General features: G+C 35.5%; 1 protein-coding gene across 4 annotated transcripts; it reads left to right on the top strand.

The window, feature by feature from the left end:
• The first annotated feature begins 8,292 nt into the window (after positions 1-8,292).
• On the top strand, positions 8,293-16,786 carry LOC132192388 (nucleoside diphosphate-linked moiety X motif 6). 4 transcript variants are annotated; one of them, XM_059612333.1, is made up of 7 exons: positions 8,293-8,573; positions 15,217-15,286; positions 15,345-15,463; positions 15,523-15,617; positions 15,766-15,976; positions 16,177-16,385; positions 16,440-16,786. In XM_059612333.1, exons 1-7 carry the CDS (start codon positions 8,495-8,497, stop codon positions 16,608-16,610), a joined length of 954 nt encoding a protein of 317 aa, XP_059468316.1. In that variant the 5' UTR covers positions 8,293-8,494; the 3' UTR covers positions 16,611-16,786. The 4 variants fall into 4 exon arrangements, with proteins under 4 accessions (XP_059468316.1, XP_059468318.1, XP_059468317.1 ...); XM_059612335.1 differs by lacking the exon at positions 8,293-8,573 and adding an exon at positions 14,781-14,973; XM_059612334.1 differs by lacking the exon at positions 8,293-8,573 and adding an exon at positions 14,781-15,000.
• The last annotated feature ends 111 nt before the right edge of the window (positions 16,787-16,897 follow it).

The following is a 16,897-nucleotide window of genomic DNA, read 5'->3' as shown; positions in this document are numbered from 1 at the left end:
CTAATATAATTTTTTTCCTTTCCTACAGGATGTGTATAATTATGGGCTCTGTGATCATGTCATATTTTATTTATTTACGAAAGTTTTTTTCAATCTCAAAATGGTCAGTGGCGATCGATTTCTTGGTTTTGAAATAAATATTTTCTAATATCATGCAAACAGCATATTTAAAATTGAATCCTATACGGAAATTGATTGTCTGACTTGTGTGGAGAAAAATGAATTGAATTACATACAAATTAAGCATACCAGTTAACTATTCTCAGAAAACAAACATTATGATACTTAAATTGACTCGCAGCGTTGGCGGCTCCAATTTGCATGCGTCGCAACGCTCTCAATGTCAATCAGACAAAAATATTATCATAGCAATAAAAATTCAAAGTACGCACTTGAAACACATGCTGTGTAAAAAAACACTGTTTTTAAAACAGTGAGTGAGCAATTAAAATATCCCATAAATAAAAGCCAAAGTTCGTATATGGTTTGATCGTGAGTAAGAAGTAAATTTCACAAAAAAATACGCAGAAATCGAAAGGAGGCTTTGATATATGAGCCGAATTTAATTCTAGCATGCGAAAACCGCAGCGGTATGTAATCGAGCGAGTTTAATTGAATGACCGCCGGCCGAGTTTTTTTTATAGGAAAGCTGAAAAGATTTGGAAATCTTTAATTCTAGGGATTCGAGATCTCTCACCCGCAGCACTTTTCTTTAGCTCTCAGCCGCCGATTGCAATCTCGCAAAGGTCGGTTTTGTCTTTCTTTCCTCGTCTATTGTCTCGCTCAACACAGAGATAAATAATACCCGGTCTAGACGGCGCTACGCCTTTTGGCCAAATTATCCACTATTATCGACATACAGCGACTGCTCGCTGTGTTTTATTGATGCTCTAATTTCACGCCGATCGTTCGGCAATTGATTGTGATTTACGATGCGATTTTCTATGCTTGATGATGACATAAATTATTTCATTTGGAAACTTGATACTGAACGTTTTTATTAGTCCATTGATTTTGTAAAAAAAATTCTTCTAAAAAATTTTGATAAAGAGTGCAGAATTTCATGAAATAATATTTTCTTCGTATTTAATATTTAATTCTTTAACCCTATAACAATGTATTTTATTAATTTTCTACCAATGGTTATTTATTTTGATTTTATTGATCTAAATTTTAAGAATTTAGTTTTGACACTCATGTATGTAGCTCATTAGTTTCTAATCTGTCTTAATGAGAAAGAACCACCCCCAAGTGAAAGGACGACCATAATTTAAACTCCGCTGCATATGTGTGCAGTGCCGCTCGGCACCTGTTGCTCTCCCTTTCTCTCTCTCCACTTGCCTAACTGTGTAATTTAACTTATATCACTCATAAAGGCGCAATTTGAACTGGCCACAGACTGCACAATTTCTATAAAATCAGCACCTTCGGCTCTTTATCTCGGTCAAAGCAGCTTGGAAACAAAAATCAACCCTCGGCCTGATGGCATGCGCCACCCTGCAGCGGCGATCGTAATCACCCCTTGTATTACATGCTGCCACCCCATGAGAGGGAAAATGCGCCAACAACTGTTATTATCATTAAATTTTCGTGCCTAATGCCGTTTCACGTGTCGTATTTGTGAGAACAAAAAATGGACACGCGCGAAGATAGAAATTATTAATTTTTTTTACCTTATTTATATAAAATTGTTTATTTTTTGTCTCGTGAAAAAGGGCTGTGTATTCTGAGTTTAAAGTCACATTCAATCATTAGGACAAAAATTCTGTTTCTGGTTTGTTGTTATTAAATTAAAAATTTTATAAAAGTTGCACAAATGGTTCAGATTTAAAACCCTTTGAGATATTTAAAAAAAAATGTAAATAAATAAAATTCAATCTTAGCATTTTGTTGTTGTTGTTGTTTTTAAAACTTGTAAACTAATGTAACTTTTTTTATTAGTGTGAATATAAAATTAAAGCTCTGACGTACAATTAATAACTAAATAATTATTAAAAATTTCCTGTCCAACATTTTAACATTTTTCGAGAATTTGCTTTTTTGAAATCAAATTTTAGATAATTTATAATTCTGTTATTTTTAGAATTTTGTCTAAAACTACTTATTTATTTTCATCGACCGTGTCTACAAAATATTCAAATCGCGTGTTCTCCCTCAAGTGATGTTTTTATACCATCCGAACCCTTTAAATTTATTTATGCCACATTTTTATTGCTCGGCCGCACACGCATACGCACTACCGGACCATATCTGCGTGTGTGAGCCTCTCGAGAAGGCACTCAAAGCGATTTTTCACCCGTGGCACTCGCGCTTATTATTTTCTCGAACCACTTTTCCTGTCAGAAGCATCAAACGAGCTCGGGGGACGGAAGAAATATTGGTAATGATAGAGGTGATTTTCTCGAGAGCCAAATTAAAAGCATTTGTTGGGCTGTTGTTGTCATTAGCAGGGCGCCCATTAACCTGTCACTCGGGCGGCGTCTCGCAGACGATATTCGCACCCATACAGTTCCTGCGATTCCGAGAAGGAGCTAAAAAAAAACCCTGACCTCGAGGAAGACTCTGCGGTAATAAACGCAGCGCGCACCTTTGAAGTCGGCTGCATCATCAATTACCATCCACACTTTTATGCACACACGCTGTGCATTATTGTTAGGAGCGTGAAAAGAAGGGCGTACGGCGTTCAAATGGTGCGAAGTAAATTTGTGACAAATGCGCCGATATTTTGGCACCTCTTTACAAAAATTCAGGGGCTTGCGTAAATTTGGTCTTTCGATTTAAAAATTTTATAAATTCAGTTTACTGACATCAATATTCGTTTAATATTTTTGATTAAATCCAAAAATTTTTAAAAAGTTAGACTAATTTGGTAAATAAAAAAAAATATGGACATCTCTCCCATAATATTAAAAAAAAAATTATGATTTAGGAAAGTATAACAAGCTCTCAGATTAGGTCAAATCAGACCATTGTTTGTATTTTTGCTCATCATTGCATCTTTAACAAGATTGTGCAAGAGACCTCAAAATAATCTCCCATTTGTACCAATCCAGCTGCAATTTTAATCACTGAATATTCCAAACTTCACGTTTGATAGGACAGATCAGATTGAGGGACGAGTAAAAAATTAAAAATTATTCAATTAATTCAGTTCCAGAAGTTTTTAATTTTCAAACTATTAAACTCAGATGATATTGCAGTTAAATAAATTAATAATGCATTAATCATAATAATCATTTGGTTTTATTTGCTTCTGACAATGAGCTGAAAACTCCAAAATTGACCAGGAGCTGCCTAAAATAGCATTATAGCTTAAAATTTACCTTCTGAATTACATACAAGAAAACCACAGCAGTTATTTTTGACCGAAGAAACGCACAAAATGTGTCATTGGTAATTTCGAGACCGAAAATCTTAAGCTGCTTATCAGCAGCAGAGAACGAGAGTTGCCGCCGCTTCATATAGTGGTTTCCTGTTCCTAATTAGCCATTTTACAATTTGAGAGCCATGTGAATATGTGTGTGGTATTTAACAAGATGCACTAGCTGCGCGTCTCTCGCTTTTCTAGACGGGCCTCTTTTTTTCTTTCACACACACAACAGAGCATCTCGCCAGACGGCGGCTGTGCTGAATGCAGAAAACAAATTCCGTCTCGCTCCGGCAAAGTGTTTGCAAAACGGAATAAAAAGCGAGCGCAGCCGTGCAAATTCCTTTTTGATCGTTCCCAAACCCGTTTGAGAAACTCTAGCCGCGCTGCCGTTTCAATGGAGCCAATAATACATATAAAGCGTACGCCCCTAAAAACGATGCATTTAAAATGCTGGATGTGTGAGAAAGTTTTCGCCGAGCAGCCGCTCTCTCGCCGGTGCTGCGCTGGTTCCTTCTGCAAACGCGTGTAAAAAAGCGCGCGAAAATATTGAGGTCATTCGTGTGCGACGTGTTGTTAGCACCAGGCGACTTTGAAATAAAAAATCAAATTATATTGTACAGCATTAAAAATTCTGTTTTCCCTGATTTTTCAATCCAAATTACATTCAAATGATTCCTGCCTTGGAAATTTAATTTCAACTATGAAACTAATTTTTAACCAAGCTCAAATTTTGAATGAACAAAATTGAGTTAAATGCCCCCTTAAAAAGTAAAATGGTCTCAAGTTTGCAAAAAAAAAAAAAAAATCCATCATACGAACAAAAGTAAAAAGCAGTCAATCAACCACAGCATCGCTTGCTGCCTTCAACACGAATTAATAAAATGCTGTGTCGCTTTAAAGTCAACTTGCACAAAGAGAAACGGCATTGTCGCGGATCAGCAACAAACAGCATAACCAATAATGATTTTAAATTCAACACTGCGTGACGCATTTTAAATTTTGCGACGCACGCAAAGAACGTGTGCCTATTGTTTCTAGCTGCTAAAATTCTCCTTTCATGTATAACTATAAGTTTGAGTGTAAATAGAATAGCCGCTAGTAGAATACTGACTAAAGAAATAACCATAACTACTAGATTTTAAATTTGCATATATTTGATAAAAAAAACCGTTTCTAACATTCATCGAGTTATATTTAGATATTTAAGCTGCACTCTTGCTCACCCTCTTCCAGCATTGTATTTAAATATAATTATTTAATTGATGCTTTAAAATAAAATAAAAAACCGCCCTAAATTAAAATTATTCAACTATTTTAAATTAAACTATTAAATATAGTAATAATTTATTATCATTTAAAAAAAAGAAATTATTATAATTATTTAACACATTCAAAATATTTTCATAATAAAATATTTGTGAAATTATAATGTTTGTTTTGTTAACATAAGTTTTTACTATTGTTTAATCAAGCAATAAAATTAGTTTGATGAGTCCAGGATGGCAAAATTATTTCACTTAAATAGCCGCGAATGATGCACATTAAAAATGAAATTGCAGACGAAAACGTTGCTCTTTACATTTTGGTGTGCGTGAAGAATCAAATGCGTCGCAGACATAAACCTTTTGTGCTCACACACGCCAGCTTTTTTATCCATTATACGTGCATAAAGTAATACACGTGAAATAGCTCAGCGGTCGTAAAAATTTCATACACTCGTAGAGCACCTTTTGCTCAATTATGAGCCCACTTTAGAAAAGATTGGTGACGACTTTTATGACTTTTTAAGAATTTCCCAGCCTCCCTATTGAGAGAGAGTCGATTAAACAAACAATATATATCTCAGGGCAGAAAAGCGGAGCAGTTGTCGTTGTGGCGGACAAAAATTTTGTCTCCGCAAAGGCACAATGCGTTTATGATTGCGTTTTATGTGCGTCTGTGTAGTGACACGCAGGGAATAATTCGGTAATTCAGCAAACAATACTCGGGATAATTTTGTTCCGAAGAAGGAGAGCGCGCGTGCAGCCAGCGGACAAAAAGAGCCAGGGACCGACGCGCAGCCTTCAAGAAAGCAGATGTTTTTTCTCGGGGTGACACAAGAAAAGCTGCTGCCGCTTTTCATTCTATTCAAATTCCCAAAGCCACCGCCCCTCTCGCTTCCCCTTTCCAGTATGCAACCTGGCCGAGCTATTTTTTTTCGCTCACCCTCCTCCTTAGACTTAATTCTCTCTTTCCTCCGAGAAATATATTGCGTGTATTTGGAGTAGCTTGGGCCATTGTTGTGTGTTGGGGCCATCCCTGCCTGCTTCTTCTCCCCCCGCGGCCCCGCGGCCTTTACCTATGCATCTGCTTCTTACGTTACCACCTGTCCCATACAAAAGTTCTTCTTAACTACTACTATGAATTACGTCTGATAGCGTCACCTTTTTATTCATAACAACGCGACCAAGCACGCTCCAAGCCCGGCTTCTTTCTTTTGACGGCCGCCCGAGACGCTATGCTTTTTTCTGCCCGCTTTTCCAGATTGAGCCACTCCAAAGATGATTTGCAATAAAAACCACCCCTGTCTCTTACGCTGTTGTCGGCGGTTTTTGTGTATTAAATTACGCCCGCGGGCCTCTCCATGCCGAGGTGCAATTTTGTTGCCACTTAATTTGCCATTAGCCGGCGTAACCCGAGTATGTCACAAACTCTCGGCGGCTTTTTCTCAAAAGCAGGAATCGATACGCGTTTTTAAATAGGGAAATCTAAGACCAGTTGTTGCGCAACCTACTAAGATTCATCCGATATAATAAAAAGTTTAGATTTTCTTCTTATTTGTATTAGGTCATAAGAGTAAAAAAAAAAATTGAAAGCTTGTTGACGTATTTAGTAAATAAATTTCTTAATTTTTTGAAAAAAAAAATACAAGTAATTTTAAAATTATATGCTTTCATTTATTTTTAAACTACTGAATTATCTATATCGATCTATATTATCTAATTTTACTTTCTTCCCATGTATATCATTTATTATTATATTATTTTTTTTTTCATACAATACATACCCAGTAGTTCAAGCTGGTCGGCGAGTTCATAAAAGTTTAAAAAGTCCATCTTACTTTTCTAGAAGACGCCAAGCAAAAACACACGTACAGCAGGCAACCTGGGGAGCAGCTGTGTTGTATCGTTGCCTACTTACAGGTAACCCCCCTTACAAATAGGCAATGTGTAACACACGCACAACTGCCTTGGAGCGATTTTTCAAACTGCAACCGGCGACTTGCAACCGTTGCTTGAATTTTCAATTGATTCGCTCGTAGAATTTAAATTAAACATTTGGTTGATTTCTTTGTGATGAATTTTACTTTACTAATGATGTTCATATTTAAAGTTGTCTTTTTTATAATTAAAATTAAATTTGAAAAAATTACTCTCATAATAAACATGTGTGTTTGCATTAATTTCATCATCTGCCAATATATCAGTTGCACTAATACACTTTTCCGGCTCGGCACTGACAGATTAGCCGCTATTTCCTGTCTGCATGCATAAAAAAATGCCCGACTTCAGCTCAAAACTTTTATTATACATGACTACTTTTTGCACTGCGCGAAATATAAAAGTCCAGAATGCTCAGCGCGCTTCGTTATGCAGAGCAACTGTTTTTCTGCCGCCGCCGGGGATTAAATGTCGAGTTCTCAGCATTTGCATGTGCAGCGCCTGTTTTTGTTTTGCACAACATAAAATTTTTCGGCGCTACCCGTACAGGGGATTCGGGCATCCATGTGTGGTTTTTATTACAGTTGATTGGAAATTTAAAAAAATATACATATAGTAAATAAAAATTCAAGTTATTTTCAATGTTATTTATTTCAACACAGAAAAACATCTTGATTATTTTCAAATTAATCTAAGAAGTTATATTTCTGAGAAAACAAATTTTTAAATTTAAAAAAAAATCTTTTTCCTGCATGCTTGTGCTGTTCAATTGAAGATAATAAATGTCTGCTAAAGTATTGATTCTTAATTTTAATTTAATTAGCATAGCAAAAAATGTCTTAATTGCTTAAGAGGAAATAAAAATTTCACTTCAGTTACAGCTATTTTTTTATAGTTTTTACAACTTTTGTTAATTTATATGTTATTTTACAGTCATTAGCGAAACATTTTTTTAAATGAATCAATAAATCATTTTTATTAGAAAAAAAACTTATTTGTGTTCGACAAAACTTAAAAAATTTTTATATTAATTTATTAGTAGGAATTTTATGAATATTTTCTTCTACTTTTTAATTTTTATATTATTAAATATTTATTTTTTACTATATCTATATATTTTTACTTGATCTTGCTGAAGTTGGAACAAAATAGTTACCTTTTTGGCACTTTTTAGTGTTATTGTTTCCATTGTGAATTATACGTAAGACAACAGGTGGTTAAATGCTGGTTCGAGTCAGCGAGCCGCCACTCGATGCTTTTTGTCTTCCGTCGTGGAAATGGCCCGTTGAGAGCAGCGGAGCAATAATTATTTTAGCACTGAATACTATTTACATAACTTACAAGTGATTTTGAGCTCGCATTAAGGCCGCCTTGTAATTTATCTAGATGCCGAGACGATTACGTCAAATCAGTGCTGCATCTCATTAGCCCGGAAATGATTTGTGTTTTTAGAGCACTTAATCATTTCTGAATTTTAGTATGCCTAAAAAATATAATTTGAGCCACATATTCAGATAATAATTGAACAAAGTTGAGTTATCTGGTCCAGCAGGAAAACCCTTGACTGCCGAGATAAGGAGTTTTGCGGTTTTCCATCCGTCCAATGAAATGAGTCGAGGAAAGCATCCAACTCCTTTTTCCTGCATCGCTCACTCACAAATCGAAAACGTGAAAATTTTATTTTCCTTGTTCCTATCAAACATCTCAATTCAAATCAAATAATGTTATTTAGTCAATTGTACGGCGAAAAAGTGCATCACAAATTATTATATACATTTTTCTTCTTCTTCATTTAACAGCTGGCGCGCTTTAATGCTGCCAGCCAAGCCAGGGGGGTAAATCAGCTTCGGCTCTTTTTTGTGCTCGCGTCGTGATCTTTGGCCTCTTTTGGGAGTCGGATACACGGAAAGAAAATCCGACGCGTATGTATTCATCCCTGCAGCCATGCATCCACATCCCCAGAACAACGGAGGAGGGGTGGGGGAGAAATCACTCCGCAGGGGGTAAGATTTTCCCGTTTTTTAATAAAGGGATGCAGAGGAGAGACATATAAAGAAGGAAGACGAGCAGCCAGAGGTGCATTCAAATAATGTTTCTCTTATATGTATACTTTTATGGATTGCAACTGTCAGTAGTAAAGTCTCTTGCAGTCTCAATTTCGGACATGTTCCTTGCCTATAAAACGAGACTCGGCGCAATAAAAGTACATAATGAGACGATGTAATGGCCCTGTTCGGCGCGCCAAGGGTGTCGCTGCCAAAAGGCATTCAGGTCCGCGAGCCGGCCTCGCGCGACTGAATGGTGATTTAACCGCATAATTTCACCCTCTTCACCGGCGAGTGACGTGTCGCTCGAGCAGACAGACGCCGGCTTTATGGCACCATCAAAACGGGCAATTGCTTGCCAATGATTACTTTGTGCATGGGAAACTAATTGGAAGTGAATGGAACGAGTGTCGTCAAATGAATAGTAAATAAATAGATGACTCCCTTTGATACTAAAATGATTTTTTAAAGATGGAATGGGAAATGAGTATAGGAATTTAATTTAAATTATTTTATTGCAGTAAAATTTAAATTGGAAGAAAAAATTCTCAAAAATGAAGCAAAAATATATCTATATCTATTTTTCGTAATATTTTTTTTTTCTCAAAACCTAGTGCAATTCAAGACTCTTACAATTGTTTAGTAATATATAGAATTAATACATATGCATAAATTTTTATGCGAGATTCGATTCAACGCCTTGTTCTTGTTTTTTAAGCTCTAATCTTTGATCGAAACATTTAAGCCTGGCCCTGACTGTCAAAGTCCCGAAACCAAAGCACGGTTGTCGGCAGCCCATAGCGTGTGAATAAATTTTCACTTTTTAAAAACAGCAGTTGTTCGCCATCATCCGCGCACAGAGGCAGATGGACTGCGTCAGTGAATCAGGGAGGAAAGAGGGAATTAATTTTGCATTTTACTTGCGACGGCTCGATGCTGATAAGCGGGCGCTCATTGTGAATACGCAATTTATAATGCTCAGGAAAGTATTGTGAACAAGTCTTAACTTGTAGGAGTTTGTTGTAAACCAAAAGCGATATAAAAACTGGTGATAATTAAAATTTCATAAAGTGGATGAAAAATAAACACAACAATTTAATTTAAAAATCATAATTTTTTTTTAAATCTATTAATGACATCAGAATGGCATCAGCGCCTTCACAAAATTACATTTTATTATTGTTATGCAAAAAGTACATTTTTTTAAAATTAACTTTCATCGGGAATTTCAAATAATTTTGTCTATAATATGGATAAATTGGGAAAAAAGGATTTCTCAACAAAAAATTATATCTGAAATATTGATCTATAGAATGTTCTGATTGTGTTGTTTATTTTTATTTTTTGACGAAATCCAAACAAATCATAAATACTTATGGCACCTTCAGGGGTGTTTTTCATACAGCAGATCGATCATTAAGATGGTGATGAAGAATTAACAGACAATTTTCTCTCTTTTTCACGCCAAGCGATGGGCAAACATCGGCCCAGTGGAGGGCGATGTGTATATTAATGCCCGGAGCCCAAAGTCGTAAAATGCATATTTTATGCGCCTCGAATGCAAATCGTGTGCGGGCTGCGAGTTAAAACGCTTCGGGGCTGCAACTCGAGGAAGGATTAGGAAAAAAAGTTAAGGTATCGGCGCCGACAATCTGATGGTAGCCGCGATGGGCCATTGGTGTCGCGCACCTTGCGCTCGCTGCTGGGAAAAAAGAAACACCTTGCGTGCTTAATTACGGACGCGAGGAGCATAAGGCCTGCGCGCGAGAGTCCAGATGAGGTCAGTCGCTGAAGACATCTGCGGCCGCCGTAATTACGCCCTTAACCCCTTGAGTTGGAATAATATAAGAATAAGGCGTTCGCGCCAAGCACATGGCGCGCGCGTTTGTTTGGTTGCGTCATTTTCACATTATTCCGCTAACCACGTGCTTTTTATTATTGTTGTCATGCGAGTTCAGCGCTCGGCTCAGGTGGAGCGAGCGGGCAATCAAAATAATAACACAGGAAATGATGCTTCGACTCTTGTTTACTTTGACTTCTGCCGAGTTTTCCGCCTCGGCTTCTGCGACTTTCAGAAAGTTTGTGCGATCGCGCCCACAGATAATGAAATTAGCGCTAATGCGGCCGCTTTTGTCGTTAGGGAGATTAGTGGTTAATAATGATTAATGACTGCGCCTGCTTACAAGATTTTTTTTCATCAAATTATTAAATATTAATTAAGTTAAATTTAAATGTGAAAAAAAAACGCAGTCTAGATCCTGTTTTATCAGGAAATAAATTCATTAATGCATAGATAATTTTCAACATTAAAAAATACAAATAAATATAAAACTTTATTTTTGTTTCCTCTTTAATACGATTTTTCAAAAAGGTCATATCAGAGTTCCAGGAAATTTGGCAAGAATATGCCCTTTATACAGATTTCTCTATAATTGAACTTTATCATCATATTTTTTTTAAATTATTTTTTCTTATAAAATTAGGAAGTGAGTAAATTAAATCAAGTAGCGTTTTGAAAATTTAATAAATATCCATTCTTTTTTTTAAATGCTTCGAAATTTAGTAAATTTCTCATTTTTTTTTATTCAATATGACTTTACAACTAAAAAATTTAGAGTTCGTTGTAACAATTGTTCGTGAACGGTGGCACTCCCTGCAAAAATTAAAAGTCAGCAGGTGCAATTAATGTGTTGAGCACAACGTGAAATTCGCTGACGAGCATAAGGAAACGCGCACTTTTCCCCGAACAATTTTTTGGCTGAGGAAACATGCATCGTTTGCCTGCGAATTTATAAAACTCTGCGTAATAACTTTAATAAGAGTACAAGTTCACCTGCAGATGCGACAAAAAAAAAGTTTATATCATTCGCAAGCAAAATAATGAAGCGTCCTTAGCTCAGCTATTATTGTTATATTGCATTGCTGATTGAGACTTTCAATATAAAATATGTTTTTGCCGACAAAAATTTTGTAAATGTGGAGTTTAAGAGGTTCTATTAAATAATCATAAAAATTTTATGAACGGGTTTAAAAGTCTAAATTTTCAATATGTAATGCAAAAAAATGATTTAAAATGTCTGAATGTAGGTATAATTCAGTGGTGCAAAGAATGGATGGTTAAAACTTTTATTTTAAAATTATGCTTTTAAAGAGATTAATCTTATAAAGAAATTTTTGTGTTTCATTTTTCACTTCATTTCCATGTTTTTGGTAATAGAGTTGAGAAAAATCAAATATCCTGCCGCAAAAAAGTATTTTAAATGTCTGATAATTTCAAAGAATATTTGCGTCTGGGCTATAAATTTTCGTACTCTCTTTACTTCATTCAGCAATTCAGAAAATGATTAAACCTCACTCAGTTGTGTTTTACAAATTTTCAATTGGCTATTTATATTAAAGGCATAATTTTGTGCTGGATTACTCTTTAAAATTACTGTTAAAGGGGAAAATATTAGGGTTTATTATATATTGTTCAATCCTGGTTCTAACTAACAATCAGACCTTTCAACCCTCTACTTGTTAATCATTAAATGTGTAATTTTATAAAAATAAAAATTTTTAAAAGAAACGTAATTCCACGGAAAGAAATTATCAAGGAAATATTTTCCTACGTCCAGGTGCGGGTCTGAATCGAAAGGTAAACAAACAAGCGCGGCAGCCGCACGCTTACGTCTTGGAATTTTAAACTTTAAATGGGTGGTTGCCAGCTTTTGATATCAAAAGGTGCACCACCACTTTTATTGCGCGTCGCTATTATCCCTGAGGGTTTTCTTCGAGGAGGACAGCCGCGCGTACGCGCACAGGACAACAAAAAGCGGCGGCGAATTTAGCCAGGGAGGGACGCTCGTAGGCCAGCGTGCGTCGTCTTACAAAACACGCGCGCCGCATCTTTTGACTCAAGAGAGAAAAAAATAGCGGCAGCTGCCGCCGAAGACGCTTTGGGTAATTTTCTTAAGTCTCTGCCGCTCTGCGAGAGAATCATTATATTATATTTTTCTGTGTATACCTGAGAGATAAAGGCGAGTGAAAAAGAGGCAGGTGGCACGCGACTCTTACACAAGACGCCGCAACAAGACGAAGCTTGACCACGGCGCAAAAAATTCTCTCTGTTTTGACATGTGTGATATTCTTCCCCCCGGAATTATTATTCTTCTTCAGGACTCGACGAATATGACAGTTTGATGAATTGTGAGAAGCAGACAGGAATTAGTCGCAGGCAGAAAGGGTTATAATTTGTTAATGCAAATAGAGTGGACGCGTAGAGCGCGCATTGTGGTCTCGTTCGGCAAAAAGCGAATCGGAAAGAAATAAAGAAAGAGAGAAAGAAAGGGTGGCTCTAACCAGTACGGCAGATGTTGCACCCAAAGTTTTATGACCCCTCCGGTGGTAATAAGACAGTTTCCGTGGGGCCCTCATTGGCACTCATCCCCGTAATTTATTTGCAGGCTCGTTCTTCTTCTTCTCTCGGCGCAACTCTCTCTTCAAATGCTACTTAGCGCATGTCAGAGGTTTTATTCCGTCCGAGTTTCATTTCGGACCGACCCTCTTGTGAGAGGGTAATGGACTGCTCTTGAACTTGATGTGAATTCAATTCGCTTTAACCCTTAAGATTGCGAGCGAAAAAAAATCTACGCACGTATAATTTGGCTATTGGAGTGGGCCTCCGAAGGGTGGAATTGTAATATTATTTTTACAAACTAGTACAGAATATCTAACAAAGGCACTGGCTGGAAAATATATAAAAATAAACTTCATTTACCAAAGAAATTAATTAAATTTAATTTTTAGAAAAATTGTGTTAGAAATCAATTTATTTTTTTACAAGAATACATCAAAATTAATCTTCTATTGATATTCTATAGTTCGAGTTTTTTTTTTTTTTTTTTTTTTTTAAATTGTTTTCCAAAATCTTGAATAAATTGTTTTTTATTCTTTAACCATCTGGTAGGTTGAATTAACAAGACCCAGTTAAATAATTGCTTAATTTTTTTTTTATAAATTACACTTCCGTCTTACATTTTGACTTCATTAATTTTCCTAATTGAATTTCAATTTGATTAAATATTTTTCTCTCAGCCATAAATTTTCAGCTGCATTTTTCCTATAGCAACGAATAATAGCTCATTCTTTAAATGGACTCTAAATTGTATATTTAGAAAAAAAATTGTAATTAAATCTCATTCTCCAGGACTGCAGGTGAATACAATTCTTTTCCCCGACCGCTCCCATTATGGGTCAGGTCACGCTAGCGTCGTATTAAAAATTCTCCTTGAAATTTCTCAGGCACGTGTCAGCAATAAAATTACGAATTCCGCTGTTCTCCGAAAAAATATAGAAACTGGCTTTGGAAACATCCTGTTGATTACAGGATTGTGAATTCAATGAGTATCGAGTTCGCGACTAACTATCAGTATAAGTCTTGTCTTTCGTCGAGAGTCAATTTTCTGCCGGCTTTGCGGGAAATGAGGTTCTTTGGCACAAAAAGATGAGTCGCAGTTCCCATGCAATGCAGGCTCCCGCGTGTTGCTAAGCAGTGAACGGCACGTGTGGCGTTCGAGCGCATTTTCGTATAGGGAACACCTGCCTTCTCCCGTTCCGATTCCAAACACCAGAGGCAGCACAATGTTATAACTGCAAATTCACTGAACTAGCAAAAATAATATTTTCCTAAGCTATTTTTATAAGATTGAAAGAAAAGGAAAATTGTTAATTAATTACAAAAAAATTATGCTTCAAGGTTTCTATTGAAATACTTCTTTTATCGCTCATGGTAATAAATAATTTATTTTATTTATTACCAAATTTATTAATTTTATTTAATTAACTGTCAAAAATAAAAACATTTCATTTATTAATAAATATTATAAAAATTTAATATTATATTATTTAATTGAATTAAATCTATTATTATATACACCTATTATTCTTACTATTAATATTTTAATTTTACTCAAAAGAAGAGGAAATATTTATTTATTAATAATTTTTCCTTAGTTTATATTGGTTTATATTAAATAAATATTTTAGTCACCAAATTACTTAGTATTTCAGCATTTGACTCTAATCGGGGTTGCCCTCGTGCAGGCCTCTTTGCCGAGCAAATTTTTGAACTGCTCGCGGTGCTGCTGATCGATTTCACAACACTCGAGCACCAGCTGCTCGGGCTTCTCTCTCTCTCTCTGTTCAAGAATAGCGCTAATGCGTAAGTCAGTGCGGGCTGACTATTCAGTTGCGAGTGTTTTGTTGCCTTTTGAGAGAGGTTAATCAATTGAAAAAGCCGCAGTGTGTCAATGGCCGAATCCATGTAATCCAATTATCGAATTAATGCACCTTCAGCTGCCAGTGCGGCTTTTGCTCGGTAACTTAGAAACTTTGCAATCCCATCGTAAGTTTCAACCTGCTAATCACTGCTAATTTTCTGTTTGGTTGTATTGAATTAAGCTTTAAAGCTATAGAAATTTTGTTTCATATTGATTATTTTAAATTATTTAGAATTTAGAACCCTAAGTTTGCATATAGCTATAAAAGTAGCCTTAAGATGATTCTTAAAATCAGTGGTTATTTTTTATCTATTCAATACAAAAATTTAATTTTGTTTTAGGAACTGCTCACTTAATTAGGAAAGCCTTCTTCTCAAGCACAACTCGGCTCAATTTATTCTGCACATTAAGGCTTGTTCACTACAATTTATTTTGCACCTTAATTAAAAATATGATCATGATTTTACAGGATGGCTCAAAACACTTCCATCATATTTCAAGGCCAGTTAGATAGGTACAATGGCATCACTATCGATTCCACTAAGGAGATTTGCCAGAGCACTGAGAGCTTTACTGAAAAACTGAAAGGTTTGATGCAATTAAATAATATATTAGAAAATATCTTGACTTACTTCATTTTTTTCCAGCTTCGTTAAATTTTTGGATAGAACAAAGAGAAATTCGAGGAGTTTGGTTCCAGGTAGCTTTGAAAAATGCTGACTGGGTACCAATTTTGGCTCAGGTAAATTAATTTAATTTTTTAATCGCCTTAAATATTTTGATTTATGCAACCTGCTTTCCAATCAAGCAGTGCAGGTTGCATACCTAACACGTTTTATTTCTTTTTCTTCACCTTGCAGTGAATCTAATTCGAATCTGAATTTTTACAGCATGAATTTTGTTTTCATCACGCTAAGCCGGAAGCAGTGACGATGTGCCGCTGGCTACCAAAAAATGAACCTTGCAATATACCAAGCTATGCTCACACCATGGTAGGTGTCGGAGGTCTTGTTGTAGATTCAAAAAATCGACTCTTGGTGGTTAAAGAGCGATTTTGGCAAACTCCTAGTTGGAAACTACCAGGTGGATTTTTAGAATCTGGTAAGTTCAATAACGTAATGGTAATTAAATTATGCTTTGGTGTTAAATAATCCTGAAAATAATTTATTAGTATTGAAATATTGAATTAATAATTTTCTTGCTTGTTAATTATTTATATTTTTTAAAGCAATTTTATAAAAATTATTTGTTTAGGACGCATTTTTTATTATTTTTTTTCTAACAAAAAAAAATGTGATTAGGTGAAGATATGGGCAGCGCTGCGATAAGAGAAGTATTCGAGGAGACTGGCATTTTGACCGAATTTAACTCCATTGTTGCCTTACGACATCACCATGCCTCCCAATTTGGATGCTCAGACATTTACATAATTGTGCACTTATCCCCTATGGTGGAGGACCAACCCATTCAGCAATGCAATCAAGAAATTACTGAATGCTGCTGGATGAAAGTAAGAACATTAAAAAAAGATGTTCAAAAAAGTAAATTAATCAAATATTCTCAGATCGAAGAATTTCTTGTGCATCCTGAAGCTCACGATCACAACCGATTTTTTGTGAGAAAGTATCTGGAAAATGCAAAACGAGGCACTGCCATGACTGCGTCCAAGTCGAAGCACCCTATTTTTAAGAACACGCAGACAATTTACACTATTAACTGCGAATCGTCTGTGTGATGTATTGTATGTTGACATTCCATGAAAGATGTATGCATGCGAAATTATGAAAATTTTTCAGCTTTAAATTTTTTTGAAAGAAATGAATAATGATCAAGAACAAAAAATTAATTGGAAGTAGATTTTTCCTCATATTATCATTACGTGCTATGAAGAATAAAAATTAATTTAAAGAAGTTACACATGTTTTATTTATATTTTATGTAATTAGTAAAGAAGGAATGATAATTGAAATGAAAATGCAGCAAATAATATATTAAGTAAATAGAAGGCCCATTTAATTCAAT

The sequence above is a fragment of the Neocloeon triangulifer genome, unplaced genomic scaffold, assembly GCF_031216515.1.
Source record: "Neocloeon triangulifer isolate White Clay Creek 2 clone unplaced genomic scaffold, ASM3121651v1 ptg000003l, whole genome shotgun sequence".
Lineage (NCBI taxonomy): Eukaryota > Metazoa > Arthropoda > Insecta > Ephemeroptera > Baetidae > Neocloeon > Neocloeon triangulifer.
The sequence above is the reverse complement of the archived record's forward strand: the minus strand, read 5'-3'. Positions and strand labels throughout refer to the sequence as shown.